Genomic DNA, 13885 nt, shown 5'->3' on the forward strand with positions numbered 1-13885 from the left:
GGAAATGCTTGCGGCCCCGCCCCAATCCCGGAAGTGCGCGCGGCCCCGCGCCCGAAAGTCGGCTCGGCTCGGCTCCAATCCCGGAAGTGCGCGCGGCCGCGCCCCCGCCGGTTCGCGTCTCTCTGCTGCGGCGCGGGGACCGCTGTGCTCTCGGTAGGCGGCTGGGCTGGGTGGGCTCCGCACTTCCTTCCCGCTCCGTGCCGCGCGTCCTGGCACCCTTAGGCCCACTCCGGGAGGGGTCTGCGTCCTGGGCCCGCCTGCCGGCTGTTCCGTGTCCCGCCGTGCCCGTCGCGGGCGGCCTCGCGCCTGTTCTGCTGCAGGTTGGCCCCGGCGGCGGGAGCGCCCCCGATCCGGACAAAGAAACGAGCGCTCGGTGCGACCGGCGGCGCGGGCGGCTTTGCCAGCGCGCGTGTGCTTGTGTCCGCGAGTGTGCGTGTGTGTGTGCATTTGGATGTGGAATGCCGGGTGTTTCGGGAGCAATGAGGTAACTGAGGCCCGGGAGGGAGCCCAGTCATATACCAGCATCTAGGATTGGTTTGTGTGATTTGAACCCACTATTTTTTATTTTTTTGAGACACGGTCTCACTCTGTCACCCAGGCTGGAGTCCAGTGGCACGATCTCTGCTCACTGCAGCCTCCACCTCCCAGCCTCAGGTGATCCTCCCAGCTCAGCCTCCTGAATAACTAGGACCACAGGCGTACACCACCACACCGGGCTGTTTTATATATTTTCTGTGGAGACGGGGTTTCACCACGTTGCCCTGGCTGGTCTTGAACTCCGTGACTCAAGCAATCCGCACGCCTCGTCCTCCCAAAGTGCTGAGATTACAGGCATGAGCCACCGCGCCCAGCCTGAACCCCCTACTTAATGTCAGAAATTTGATTTGACTTCACAGGGAAAGCCCTGAGAAACGACCAGAACGGGGTCCCTGGGGCCAGTGTTGGGAGCGTACGGTGAAGTGGCAGGGCTGCTGCGCCCGTGCGGTACTCCCCTGTGGAAGATTAGCCCCTTTGGTGTGTCGTCGGTTCTGGCCGCTTTGGGACCCTCTACTGTGCAGTCTGAACTTTCAGCAGGTGGAGGAGGGCAGAGAGAGAGCTGAGATTGTTGGTCCATGCCAGTGCGAGAGCCAGTACGGCCGGAAGCCATGATGGGACTTTCAGTTCCTTTCTTGGTGGAGGCCAGCACAGGGGAGAGGGGGTGCCCATAAATGCCAGAAGCTTAAAGGCTGCTGGGGGCTAGCGGCCTTCTCAAGACATAAGGTTTCCAGACAGGACGGGGCAGGTGGTGATGCAGCTGTAACTCGTGAGTCTGAGTGGGAAACAGCCCCCGCGCAGTCGGTGTCGCTGTGAACGGAAAAGGGCCTTCCTTACACAGGAAACGGGGTCTCTGGGGGATCCAGTGACGTGCCCGACCACAGAGACCAGGTGAGACTGGCTGATGGTGTCTGGGGCTGCAGGTGACTTAGTTGGGGGACCTGCTCTTGGCCTCCAGACTGGGCCTGATGGCGTGGGCGCCTGCCTGTGTGCAGGCCCAAGGGCTCAGCCGCCTCTGTCTGTCCCCAGACCCCTCCTCCTGCAGAGAGTGGTGCTGCCCTCTCGGGATGTACCTGCAGGTGGAGACCCGCACCAGCTCCCGCCTCCATCTGAAGAGGGCTCCAGGCATCCGGTCCTGGTCCCTGCTGGTTGGTAAGGCTCTCCACGTTCCTCCCCAGAACCCCAGAACCGGAAGCCTGACTTTCAAAAAGGATGAAAATGAAACAAAATATTTTATCTTTTTTCTATTACCTTGAAATCTAATGGTTATTTTGTTTCTTTGTATCCATTCAAATTCTATCTGGTGTACTTGGTTTTACAGATAATGCATGTCTGTTTTGTCCCCTTTTAATCACTAACACCCAGAGTATTTAATATACTCTATGAGCTTTTCTGAGGTCACCATATTTTCCTTTGTACTTGTTTTGAACCACGTGATGGGTGATCGTGGGTTCCCATGTCTCCTCCTCCCTGGTCCTCAGACCTCTTCACAGGACTCACAGTCCACTTAGTCTCCTGTCCTCTATTCCTACCCACCAGTAGGGTCCTGTACCCTTGGGGACAGCTGCACTTGTGTTGACGGGACACCGTGTGAGGAGTGGTGCTGGCTGTACCTCAGCAGCTGGGGCCCATCTCTTTTGTGACACGCAACAGCCTACTGTGTGTTTTGCATGACACGCTGTGTTGTAATTTCTTTGTGCACAGTCTTCAGGCCTCACCACGTGCTACTGGAGTAACACCCGTGTCAGTTATGGAGCCTCACACAGCAGATGTGTCTAGTAAATACTGTGAATAGTGTATACTGTGTTTTGCTTTTGTTTTCTTTAGTGATGAGGTCTCGTTATGTTGCCCAGGCTGGTCTCAAACTCCTGAGCTCAAGCGATCTTCCTTCCTCGGCCTCCCAGGTAGCTGGGATTACAAGTGTGTGATACTACACCCAGCTATACTGCATTATTGAACCAACTTCCTGGCTGTTTCCCCTACTCTGAACCTGGTGGTCTGTAACCCCTGACCACAGCTGTTCTTACAGTGGGAAGGGCCTGCTCATCAGGGGCTGTGGCTCCTGGTCCCGCTGCACCGGGGAGGTGGGGTCTTACCAGGATCAATAGGCAGGCAGTCACTTTCTCTTCATAGGAATCTTGTCGATTGGCCTGGCTGCTGCCTACTACAGCGGAGGTAAAGCACCCCCCGCCCCACCCCGCCATGACTGTCTCAGCTGTTTGGAAAACAGAGAGAAGAAGGAAAAACTGTCATTTGTGACTGTCCATGGGGCGGCCTTTAGGATCGGCACCTCTGCCCCTTGATTGCTGGTGGGCACCGCGCCCTCCACGCGCTGCTGTTCTTCCGCACGCCCATCCTGCCCAGCGCCCAGCCCACATTTCACTTCTTAAGTCTTCTGTGTTTTTGGGTCATCAGATATTCCCAGAGAGATGCTCTTGAGGATCTGGCTGAGATCCAGCTGTGGGATGAGGTGTACTTCCCACCCTGCCACCATCACTGGGCCTGCCCAGACGGGCAGAGGCCCTGTGTGCCCCACCTGCCTCTCTCACGTGGACTCTGGGGGTCAGAGCTGGGTGGGGTGTGCCGTGTGTGGGTCCTGAGTGGCCAGGGCAGGGTCAGCAGCACAGGAAGCTGCCCAGGGGGTCCTTGCAAGCGTGGGCTCTGGCCAGCGTCTGGGGGAGGCTGTGCTAGGCAGGGCCTCCCGTGGGCATGTCCCTGGAGCTCACAGGCTGGCACCCTATGCCCATCTCCAGATAGCCTGGGCTGGAAGCTCTTCTACGTCACAGGCTGCCTGTTTGTGGCTGTGCAGAACTTGGAGGACTGGGAGGTAAGGCCGGCTCGGGTGCGGGACAGAGTTCAGGGCTGTACAGCTCCTGGGTTTTTTGCAATGGGAATGAAAGGAGGAGGAAGGGCTCTGGGTGGCCTAGCGCCTCCCCGTCCTGAAGCGTTGGTCCCTGCTTGGAGGTCTCCGTTCATCAGGACATGGCCCCTGCACTCATCTGGAACCGTTCTTGGCCAAGGAATCCCCCGAAGGCATTTTTCTCTTAGAAGCTCTCCATGACTGTCTTCACCAAAGTGCTTTCTTCCCAGAGTTGCCACAATGGGATGCGAGTCAGCTTTCCCCGTGGCCCGCCCTCCCACCTCGGAGCCCCTCATGAGTCCTTTCAGCCTGGCCCAGTGCTGCCCTCTGACCTCCATGCCCTCGTTTGCTGGTTCCACTGCCTCCCTGCGCTTGTTTTGCCTGCAGAGTGGAGCAAGCGCCCGCTGCACCTGCCCACCTCTCCATTTCCCAACAGGAGTCGGGTTGGCTGCAGATATCCGGCTCTGACAGAGCAGCACCTGTGGCTTCAGGGGTTTGGGTTCTGACTGGGAGGGGCCCCAGCCCCCCTTCTTGAGTGTCCACCCTGGTGAGGGTGGGGGTGAGGCCCCAGCGGCCACGGGGCCCCTGATCCTGGAGGTTCATGGTGGTCAGTGCATGTCGGTTTCCAGGAAGCCATCTTCGACAAGAGCACAGGGAAGGTTGTTTTGAAGACGTTCAGCCTCTACAAGAAGCTGCTGACTCTTTTCAGAGCTGGCCACGACCAGGGTGAGTCGTGGGGAGCGTGGGGACATGGGACACAGTGGGCCACAGAGGCGGCACACTTGGGCGTCTGGGTGACCCACAGGGCCTAGAGGGGGGCCTGGAAGTGCCTTTGGTCCAAGCTCACCTGCTTGGTGACCAGGGTTGTGTCCTGCCCGCTGGAAGCAGGATCCCACGGATACGCCCCACCTGCTCACCTGCTCAGCGGGGTCCTAGAGCCTCCTGGGTTCTTTAGAGGTTTGGCCCCTGGGGAGAGTGGGAGGAGCAGGGGTCTGGAGGAGCAAGGGTCTGGCAGAGCAGGGGTCTGAGGAGCAGGGGTCTGGCCCACCCGGGCTCGGGCAGCCTCTGTTTAGCTGCATTCTCCCGCCTGCCTGGCAGCCACTTGTCCGCAGGTGCAGTCTGGCCCCAGCGGCAGGTCACAGGATGGGGCAGGGGGAGCCATGGCAGCCCGTGGGCGTTCTGGAGCGGGGGTCTGGAGTGGTTGGTCCGGAGTGGGGGTCTGGAGTGGGGCCACCTGGCTTCTTGCGGGCCTTGGCGCTGCTCCAGCTTTCCTGTGGGTTCTACTGGGCCTGCAGTAGGGGCTGGATGGTCTGAGGAACTCCCCACCCTTGAGCCTGGGCACTGGCCCAGCTGTGGTCAGTACCAGTTTCCTGTAGATGCTGCCACACAGACAGAGAGAGGCCCCGGGGTCCGGCCACCCATGCATAGCCCCAGAGGGGACAGATTCTGGCGGCCAGAGTTGCTGGGCAGTCTTGGGTTTAGTGCCGCAATGCTGCGCTTCTGACAGGCTGCTTCCTGGATCCCTGCAGGGACCTGGCCAGGGCATTGGCCCCAGGTCACCTGTGGCTTTGGGGAGAGGAGTTGCAGGGCTGGCCTGGGCTGTGGGAGGCAGCTGTGCCGTTTTCTGACAGCCATTGGGACCGCCCCAGTACCCGAAGAGGTGGCTGCCCTGAGTTGCCACGGGAAACTGCAGGGTGGCCCTGGCTCAGCAGCCAACCTTGGGGAGACCTGGAGGAACAGTGCAGTGTAAAGATGGCGGCCTCGCACTGAGCAGGTCCCCGCAGTCGGGACTCCCAGGAGAACCAGCAGGCTGTGCATGTGGCCCGCCAGCCTGTACCGCGGCATGTCCTTCCCACCCAGAGGACCCTGCACTCCCTTCAGGGCCACAGCAGTCCTCCGGGGCCCAGCCTCAGGCAGGAAACAGCAAATGCTTTTGCTGCCAACCAAGTGTGGCTGTCGCTTTCGATGGCACCAGTGGCCCTGGTGCGACTGCCGGGCAGCATGTGTGGGCGGGGATGGCTCGGCCACTGACCGTCTCCCCGCAGTGGTGGTCCTGCTCCATGATGTCCGTGATGTGAGCGTGGAGGAGGAGAAGGTCCGGTACTTCGGGAAGGGCTACATGGTGGTGCTCCGGCTTGCGACGGGCTTCTCCCACCCCCTCACGCAGAGTGCAGTCATGGGCCACCGCAGGTAAGGCTGTGGGACTTTGATCTGGCCGGAGCTGCAGCCGTAGCAGGTCACTCCCGTTCCTGACTGCCCAGAGCTATGGGGCAGCTGGGAGAGGAGATGAGTTTGTGGACGGGACACAGAGGGGCCCACGGGAAGCGTGTGCAGGCTCAGGGGCAGCCCCACTGTGACTGGGAGGCTGGGAGCAGGCCAGGAAGTGCTGGGTCCAGTTTGGGAGCCCCAGGGTCTGCTGGAGGTAGGTGGTGGAGGAGGAGACTGCTGTGGGGTCTCACGGTGCCCTGTGCCGAGGTGACCTGACCTTCCTCCCGTTGCCGGCCTCGCCCAGTGATGTGGAAGCCATCGCCAAGCTCATCACCAGCTTCCTGGAGCTGCACTGCCTTGAGAGCCCCACAGAGCTGTCTCAGAGCAGCGACAGTGAGGCCGGTGACCCTGCAAGCCAGAGCTGACAGCCCCACTGTGCCTGAGCCCGTGCACCGCCCACGGGACCCATGGTACATTCCCGGTGTGCCTGAGCCCGTGCACCGCCCACAGAACCCGTGGCCTTGGCTTCAGTCAGTGCCTCCCGCTGAGTTGGCCTATTGCCTGCTCATGCTGCTGCTTGCACACTGCATGAAACAGCAGGCCAGACCAGGACACCCAGACTTTCTCCATCGTGAGGCCTGGGCCTGCCTTTCTGCAGCTGGAGGTCTCGCCAGCCCTGGACTCCTGCTGTGGGCCACAGCAAGACCTCGGGCGAGTGGAGAGGCGGGGCCGGGCCGGGCCCTTGTGGGTGCTGATGCTGCATGTTGTCCCCGACACAGCGTCCTCTCCCTGGTGGACATCCCCAGCAGTCAGGTGCTTCCCCAAGGGCAGTGAGGGGTGAACATCCAGGGCCTACCTGGCTGTGCACGCTGCAGCCACACTGTGGAAGCTGCCCCTCCCCGAGGACCCGCCTCCCTTGCTGATGCCAGGATCTCGGCGCATAGACCGCTCTGCCCCAGTGGTCGTCACAGAAAGGTCTCTCTGTTCCTCACACTCAGCCTCAGCATAAGCTGTGAGGCCAGAAAAAAGGTCAGCTCTTCTAGTATTGTGCAGTGCTTAAAAACCGGGAGCTCCGGCCGGGCGCAGTGGTTCATGCCAGTAATCCCAGCACTTTCGGAGGCCGAGGTGGGAGGATTACTTGAGGCCAGGAGTTCAAGACCAGCCTGGGCAACACAGCAAGATCCTGTCTTTGTAAAAAAACTAACCAAACAGGAAAAACTGGGAGATTTTCTGCAGAAATTGAGTTCCAGCCTCTCTCGAACCTGGGAAGACCTGGCAGGAGGGGGCTGGGCTCTCGGCTACAGACTTCTCCCCACCCCGTAGGAGCTGAATGCCAACCATCCTGACCCGCCAGTGTTCTTGGTCTCCTGAGTGCACCCAGGTCCTCCCAGGTGTGGTGTGCACCGAGCGCGCCTGGCCTGATGCCCTGGCCTGTGAGCTGGGGACTCTTGGGCCCTGTGAGCCCCTAGGCGGCAGGCCCAGGAATGGCTGGGTAGGACAGGGAACACCTTTGCCCCACGTCTGGCTGTGACCTCGGTGAAAGCCGACAGGAGAGAGATGGGACCCTCCTCCTCAGTAGTGGCTGCCAGTCCCTCGTTGCAGGACATGGTCATCGTAACCATAAATAACCCTTTGCGTGTCACCTGCAGCTTCCACTCTTTATTTCCAAAGAATCAGTGTCACACATGCAGATCACAAAGCGGGTCTCCCTGTACTGCTTCCCTCTGTGTTTTCTAGTCTCTCCCCCAGGGACTGCCCAGGGCCCTCAGGAACTGAGTGTGGGCAAGACACTGCTGGGCCAGAGGGCACGACGCCCACGTGGGCCCCTATTGCCCAGGCCGACATTTGGCAGTGCAGAGCCCCCCAGCCCCCAGCAGGAGCCCCCTGGCATAAGCTCTCCCCTCAGGGGTCCTGAGCAGTGTCCCTGCTAGGGCTGGTGGGTGGCAGCGGGGGGGCAGACACCTCGCTGAGGTCCTGCAGCAGAGCTTGCAGCCGCTGCAGGCTGGGGTGCACGTTTTCCTCCAGCCACTCCTCCACGGCATCCGGGTAGAAAGCCAGCTGCAGGGCAGCCTCCAGCTCCTGCACGAGGGTGCTCCACTGTGCCAGGAGGCTGCGGGTGAGGGCGCCATGAACACACAGTCTGCACACTCGGGACTTGCCCTCAGCCCCATGGTCAGTACTGCCCTGTGCCTCAGTTTACCTGTGAAATGGGGCTACTGACCCTACCTCATCGACATGTCAGGAGGAACAAGTCGGTGACAGCTGCACATCTGAGACCAGAGGGCCTTTTACAACTAGGGGCTCACCCTCTGCTCTCTAGTTGAGGGACATGTCAGCAACAGCAGCAGTTCTCAGGGAATCCATGGCTGCACGGCCTGTAAGAGCCCAGGGCCTCACCTGAGCGCTGCAGGCTGGATGTGCTGAACCATGACCGGGTGGATGAGCTTCCGCTGGCGGTGGTAGGGGCTGAACCAGCCAGTGACATACCTGGGGCAAATCCACATAGGGGTGTGCCACAGGCTACCAAGGCAGCCGTGGGGCGGCTTTGCAGTAATACAGAAAATGTTTAAGAATGGGGTTGACATTTCTAAGTCTTATGTCCCCCAGAGAGTCTTTGTGAAGGATGAGCCTGCCTCCTCCTGTGCCTGGGAGTGGGGGGACTTGTGAACCTGCCCCTCACCAGCACCTGTCCCTACCCCCTCACCCACACCTGCCTCCCACCCACACCTGCCCCATGCCTTCCCGCTTACCCACACCTGCCCCTCAGCCGCACCTGCCCCTCACCCGCACCTGCCCCATGCCTGCCTGCTCACCTGCACCTGCCCCTTACCCGCACCTGCCCCTCACCCGCACCTGCCCCTCACCCACACCTGCACGCTCACACCTGCCTGTTCACCCGCACTTGCCTCCCACCCACACCTGCCCCATGCCTGCCCGCTCACCTGCACCTGCCCCTCACCTGCACCTGCCCCTCACCTGCACCTGCCTCCCACCCACACCTGCCCCCTCACCTGCACCCGCCCCATGGCTGCCCGCTCACCCACACCTGCCCCTGACCCACACGCTCACCTGTTGCCCTCCAGCAGCGCGTCCACAGAGCTGCGCAGATGGAGGCTGACTTGTGTGACAAGGGCAAGGATGTTGCTGCCAGGGAAAGAGCCGGCCCCCTCCCTGCGGAGAGCCCTGCTGATAACAGCTGTCTCCACGGGCGGGGGAAGGGGAGGGGAAGAAGGAGACAGGGAGGGTTGCAGGGTGCTTGCCTAACAGGGTCCGTTATTTCCAGGCTGGAAATCCCGAGAAGGTTCTCCACTTTCGCTTTAACATCTTCATCAAATCCTCCTGAAATCACAAATGAGCGGGGCGGTTGGAGGGGCCTCTGGAGGAGGGGAGGGGGCTACATTGGGACCTGCAGGCCTAGGTACTGGGGCAATGGGCGGGCGGCATGGAGAGCCACTGGCCAGGCCCAGCGCCGTGTGTGCTGGCCCCAGGGGGACCTGGGGGCAGATGGGCCTGCTTCTTCTCTTTAAACACGTGAAATACGTTCCTTATTTTAAAAATCAGAAAACAGAAGTAAGACTGTGTTGCCAGCAGCAACACCCGGACAGCAAGTGGCTCTTCCTGCTGGGCGCAGCCCGACCCACACAGGTGTCCAGGGCTCACGCAGAGTTTGCCACTGTGTTTTACACAATCGATGGAATATTCTAGAGCACCCGAAACAAACCCATGAGGCCTGCGGGCACCAGCGTGGACGAATCCCTGACTTGGTGTTCATGGAAATACTCGCTGCAAGAGGCTGACGGCCAGAGGGCAGGAGGGAAGTGCCCCAGTCACAGGGGTGGCGGGTGGGGCCGTGGGCAAGGGACACTGCAAATACCGTCAATATTAACACAGCTCTTTAGTGTGGGGCACATGGGTGTCTGTTTTTATTGTTTCTGCCCCTTTCTAAGCAGTTGAGAGTCAGCAACTGAGAAGTCAATCTGATCTCATTCTGCGTCCTCTCACTGGCCGCGTCCCCGTCCCTGGGCTGCCGCGCCTGCGGGTCCTGCTCTCCGCGCGTCTCGGCCATTTTTCTTTCTGCGTCAGCACCACGCAGTCGCTAATTTCCTGTGTGGCCTGCGAGTTTCCACACACACAGCTCCTCTGGCCAAGCCCCCTGCCGACCCCGAGGGGTTCCCCGGTGCCTGCCCCTGCCCATGGGTCCCGCTGCTCCCTCAGGAGACCTGGAAGTGTGAGTGCTGGGTCCAGGGTGCGGGGCCTTCCAGGGCCGGGCGCCTGAGCCCCACACCTGCTCGGCCAGGTGTGCAGGACGTGTGTGCAGCAAAGGTGGAGCTGCTCCCCACCTCCGACCTGCGTGCATTTCTGCGGAGTCACTGTGTCTGAGGGGTGCCTCCCGCGTCACTCTCCAGCCTGCTTTGGGCTTAGGCCTGGAGACCTGGACACAGGCCCAGCCTAGGTGGACTTCAGGGTAGGTGGGTGGCTGAGCTGGGGCGGTGAGACCATCCTCCGACTGTGAGGACCACCACAGTCCAGCAGGGTGGTTGGAGCACTGGGTGCTTGGCCTCCTGCCCTCTGGGTCTTTCTGGGAGGAGCCGGTGGGGTTTGGGGTGGCCAGACCAGACATACCGCGTAGAAGCAACTGCAGGCAGGCGGCCAGGGACGGGACTCCTGCGGGCAGCAGCTCGCACAGCACAGAGTAGTGGTCGTACCTGGGTCCATGAGAGGGGCGCTCAGCTCCGCAGCCCGCCCCCTGCAGCCTGACGCAGGCGCCCTGACTTGGGACGTCCCTGCTGTTGTTCCAGGGCCTTAGGCTACATCAGCGCTGGGGGCAGCCCGACCCCCTCAACCCATGGGGCCCAGGGTTTCCATGACAGGTTCTGTGCGGCAGGGCTCTCACATCAACTCCGTTCTAGAAACCGGACAAGTGAAGAGCGTGGGGATTCCTTGCTGCGATGCTCTCCGGAGCCATGAGAACTCTGGGTGGACCTTGGGTGGGTGGCCGGTCATTGTCCCTCCCCCCAGCACCTCTGGCCTCTGAGAAAAGGGCTCCTGCTTCTGGGGTCTGCCCTTGACGCCCCCCTCCTAGGGCCTCCGGGCCCCTCCTGCCCCACCCTCTCCCTCGGCCACCTCCTGTCTGGCTGGTGGGGGTGGCAGCTTTTCCCCAAGGCCCCATGAGGAGGGCGAGAGATCAGGCGTGGCAGGCAGCAGGTCAGGGGCAGCATCTGTCCCAAGCGAGGGCTGGGGGACCTTGGCCTGGCCGGGGCTTCCCACTGCTGGGTAAGGTGCCTCCACCTGCCCGTGCCTCAGTTTCTTCAGCTGTGAGGTGGGTGACAGACGCTACCCCAGGTGTGAGCACAGGCGAAGGCTGGGCAATGCCTGACGCCACAGCCCCAGGCTCGCCTGAAGGATGCGCCACTGCTCTGGGGGAGGAGGAGCCTCGCCCCGCTCTATGGACGATCCTGGTTTATGCAGACAGAGCTGTATCCCAACAGGACAGTGGGAACTATCTAGAAGCTTCTGCAGAGCCACTGCCAGCTCTGGACATGCATGGTGGCTGTGAGCTGCCCCTCTAGCAGGCTGGCCCACCAGGCTCTGCGGTCCCCACCATGAAATTCTTGACTCCATCTCAATCTGAGCTTTGTGGGTGAGGGCACGGGGCCCCTGGGGGGTCCGGCCTCCAGCCGTTCGCCTAGCCCACATCACCTGCGCCACCTGCCCCCCAACCCTCTAACTTGAGACGAGACCCGAGGTCAGGACTTGGCCGGCGACCAGGGGTTTATCTTAGCTCTGCTTTTCACACAGTGTCGTCAGGGGAGCAGGGGCCTGGGAGCGCCAGGGTGACGCCACGGAGGGTGACGCCACGGAGGCCCAGCTCCTTCGTGGGACTAACAAGGCCCATTCTTGCCAGGCAGGACCCACAGTCACGGGATTTTTACAGCTGAGGAAGTGCTTAGATACCTGCAGGGGCCACTCCTACAACAGCCGACAGTCCTGGCATCCCCACACCCACGACAGCATGTGCCTTCTAGGTCACCAGAGTTAGGCTTCCATAGGCTACACACTGAAATGTCCAGGACAGTTTTCTTTAAATCATAGAGTAATATATTCCTTTTTTTTTTTTTTTTTCTGAGACAGAGTTTTGATCTGTCGCCCAGGCTGGAGTGCAACGGCATGATCTCGGCTCACTGCAACCTCCGCCTCCTGGGTTCAAGTGATTCTCCTGCCTCAGCCTCCCGAGTAGCTAGGATCATAGGCGCGTGCCACCACGCCAGGCTAATTTTTGTATCTTTAGTAGAGATGGGGTTTCACCATGTTGGCCAGGCTGGTCACGAACTCCGGACCTCAGGTGATCCACCCGTCTCGGCCTCCCAGAGTGCTGGGATAACAGGCATGAGCCACCGCACTCAGCCCGTAGAGTAACAAATTCTGTCACACTATTGGCCCACCCACAGGTAGCACAGCTTAGTGTTTACGTAGACAAGACCCTGATATGAGAAAAACGGAAAACAGAGCTGGGCACGCCTATGTTGGCCTTCCAAGGGCCCCACCTCTGTCACTGGGCACCTTTCGGTGACCCTCCCTCACCACACTTGGCCTTGAATTCTTTCCTGTGTGAGACCCAAGAACCTTCTCGTGGGTCCGAATTGAGACGGCATTTCTAGCAACAGAGTGAAATCCTGAAAGAACCGAAACCCCTCCTCGTGCCACAAGCAAGACACACACACACACACACACACACACACACACACACACACAGCCTCAGGTGCGGCGCACACGGGCGGCATGGGGGCTGGGGGCCACGTGTTCGTGACCCTGAACACGGGAGCAGCGTCCCTCAGCGGCCGCTCTGGCGTGCAGGGCCCAACCCCACGTGGCTGTTTCTGCAGCTCCTCTTGGAGGCCCGGGCTACTTCCCCTTTGACCAACCTGGGAAGGCCCTTGGCGGACGCTGGACAGGCCGACGTGGTGGCCACCAGAGCTGCCCTGGACCCTCTGAGGACAGACTGGCCAGGACTTACCTCTGCCAGCCGGTCAGGATGATGCCCTGCAGTGAGTCCGTGGGCCCGCTGCCCGCCACCTGCAGCCACTGCACGTGGTTCCTGAGGTGGTGCTCAACAGGGGGCACGGCCTGGCTGGGCCCCGTGGCACCCTTGAAGGCACTGGCTGCCCACAGCCACGGAAAGCCGCACCGCCGGTACTTCTGCATGAGGAGGACTGGGTGAGAAAGCAAACAGGTGAGTGGCTCCTGGGGAGGCGGCCAACACGGCCCCGGACATGCCTCCCGGGGCTGTACCCAGAGCCAACATGGGAGCCGCCTGAGACAGCCGGGCCCGGGTCTCAGTGTAGGAGGCTCCAGAGTGCATGTGGCCGGCCCGGGTCCCAGTCGGGGAGACTCCAGAGCGTACGTGGCCCCTGGTTCACCTGCCCACTAGGAAAACGCTGGTGGAACGGGGAGGTGAGGCACCGGTGCAGGGTGGCCGTCCCGAGGCGCCATGGGCTGGGGTCTGCTGGGGCTGTGCCCTGGCCTCTACCCGTGCAGGCTCCAGGCTGGGCAGTTCCGGCTGCAGGGTCACAGGGCCAGGGATGGCCTTCCCAGGCACATGGCCATGACAACACACCCCCCACAACTTGGCACTGACCCTTGCCGTGCACATCCAGGTCGGCCGCGTAGTCCCAGAGCACCGGCTCCACCAGCTGCGGCACCCCGGACGCTGCAGACAGAGCAGACGTGAGGTTGGTGAGACACCTGGACCACACTCTCACCCCTCGGACCCACCTGTTCTCGTTTTGCTTGAAAGTGTGAGCACAGATACCTTTTTAAGACAGACTTGGCACCGTGCTGGGTTTTGACAATGAATGCCACAACCACACACAGTGCCTTTCCAAGCCAGCGCCCGCTGGAGCGACCATGCTCCCACTGCTGCTCTACCAGGCCATGAGCCACAGGCACAGCTGGAGCACGCGGCTGAATGGAGGTCAGTCTAAGTCATCTATGTGGCCATGCATGGGTGGGAGCTGCCAGGCCGGCACGGCCCTAGGACACCCTGGCTCCCAGCTCTGCTATGGAGCTCACTGAACCTCGGGGCTCTGTGTGGAACCGGGCCAGGTGTCTGAGTACCACCTCTTGGCCCAGAAAGGCGCTCAGCAGCTCATCCCAAAGCCTCAGGCAGAGTGAGCAGGGCCCAGGGGCTGGAGGAGCAGCCAGCGGGAACCTCGGCCCCCGGTCCCAGCAGGGATGGTCTTGGAGGAGGCTGCTGCGAGTGCTGGACACTCCCAAGCCCTCTGG

General features: G+C 61.2%; 2 protein-coding genes across 10 annotated transcripts in view; one reads left to right on the top strand and one right to left on the bottom strand.

The window, feature by feature from the left end:
* Positions 1-7244, top strand: CYBC1 (cytochrome b-245 chaperone 1). Of its 8 annotated transcripts, none has more exons than XM_063705984.1 (8): positions 6-153; positions 1376-1425; positions 1564-1686; positions 2668-2709; positions 3288-3361; positions 4024-4120; positions 5440-5584; positions 5907-7244. In XM_063705984.1, exons 3-8 carry the CDS (start codon positions 1602-1604, stop codon positions 6025-6027), a joined length of 564 nt encoding a protein of 187 aa, XP_063562054.1. In that variant the 5' UTR covers positions 6-153; positions 1376-1425; positions 1564-1601; the 3' UTR covers positions 6028-7244. The 8 variants fall into 8 exon arrangements, with proteins under 8 accessions (XP_055245323.1, XP_063562054.1, XP_063562056.1 ...); XM_063705986.1 differs by having other exon boundaries at positions 16-153; positions 1269-1425; XM_063705985.1 differs by having other exon boundaries at positions 20-484; positions 1269-1425.
* The window catches only part of HEXD (hexosaminidase D), a 23458-nt gene continuing 16814 nt past the window's right edge, over positions 7242-13885 (bottom strand). The window contains exons 7-13 of one of the 2 annotated variants that reach the window (XM_004040763.5): positions 13239-13310; positions 12618-12813; positions 10226-10308; positions 8863-8941; positions 8672-8773; positions 8000-8089; positions 7242-7712 (exon numbers count right to left, since the gene is read on the bottom strand). In XM_004040763.5, the coding sequence (XP_004040811.3) occupies positions 7505-7712; positions 8000-8089; positions 8672-8773; positions 8863-8941; positions 10226-10308; positions 12618-12813; positions 13239-13310 (830 nt within the window). In that variant the 3' untranslated portion in view covers positions 7242-7504. Of the gene's footprint in view, positions 7713-7999; positions 8090-8671; positions 8774-8817; positions 10309-12617; positions 12814-13238; positions 13311-13885 lie in introns of those variants that run through there. The other variant, XM_019026394.4, reaches the window with a different exon arrangement.

Source organism: Gorilla gorilla, chromosome 4 (genome assembly GCF_029281585.2).
Source record: "Gorilla gorilla gorilla isolate KB3781 chromosome 4, NHGRI_mGorGor1-v2.1_pri, whole genome shotgun sequence".
Taxonomy (NCBI): Eukaryota; Metazoa; Chordata; class Mammalia; order Primates; family Hominidae; genus Gorilla; species Gorilla gorilla.

What these genes read in the sequence shown, in the direction of transcription:
- CYBC1 (XM_055389348.2), top strand. Translation starts at nt 1,602, where the DNA reads ATGTACCTGCAGGTGGAGACCCGCACCAGCTCCCGCCTCCATCTGAAG. An exon ending in TGCTGCCTACTACAGCGGAG is followed by an intron (nt 2,710 to 3,287) that starts GTAAAGCACCCC and finishes GCCCATCTCCAG; the next exon opens with ATAGCCTGGGCTGGAAGCTC. An exon ending in AGAACTTGGAGGACTGGGAG is followed by an intron (nt 3,362 to 4,023) that starts GTAAGGCCGGCT and finishes GTCGGTTTCCAG; the next exon opens with GAAGCCATCTTCGACAAGAG.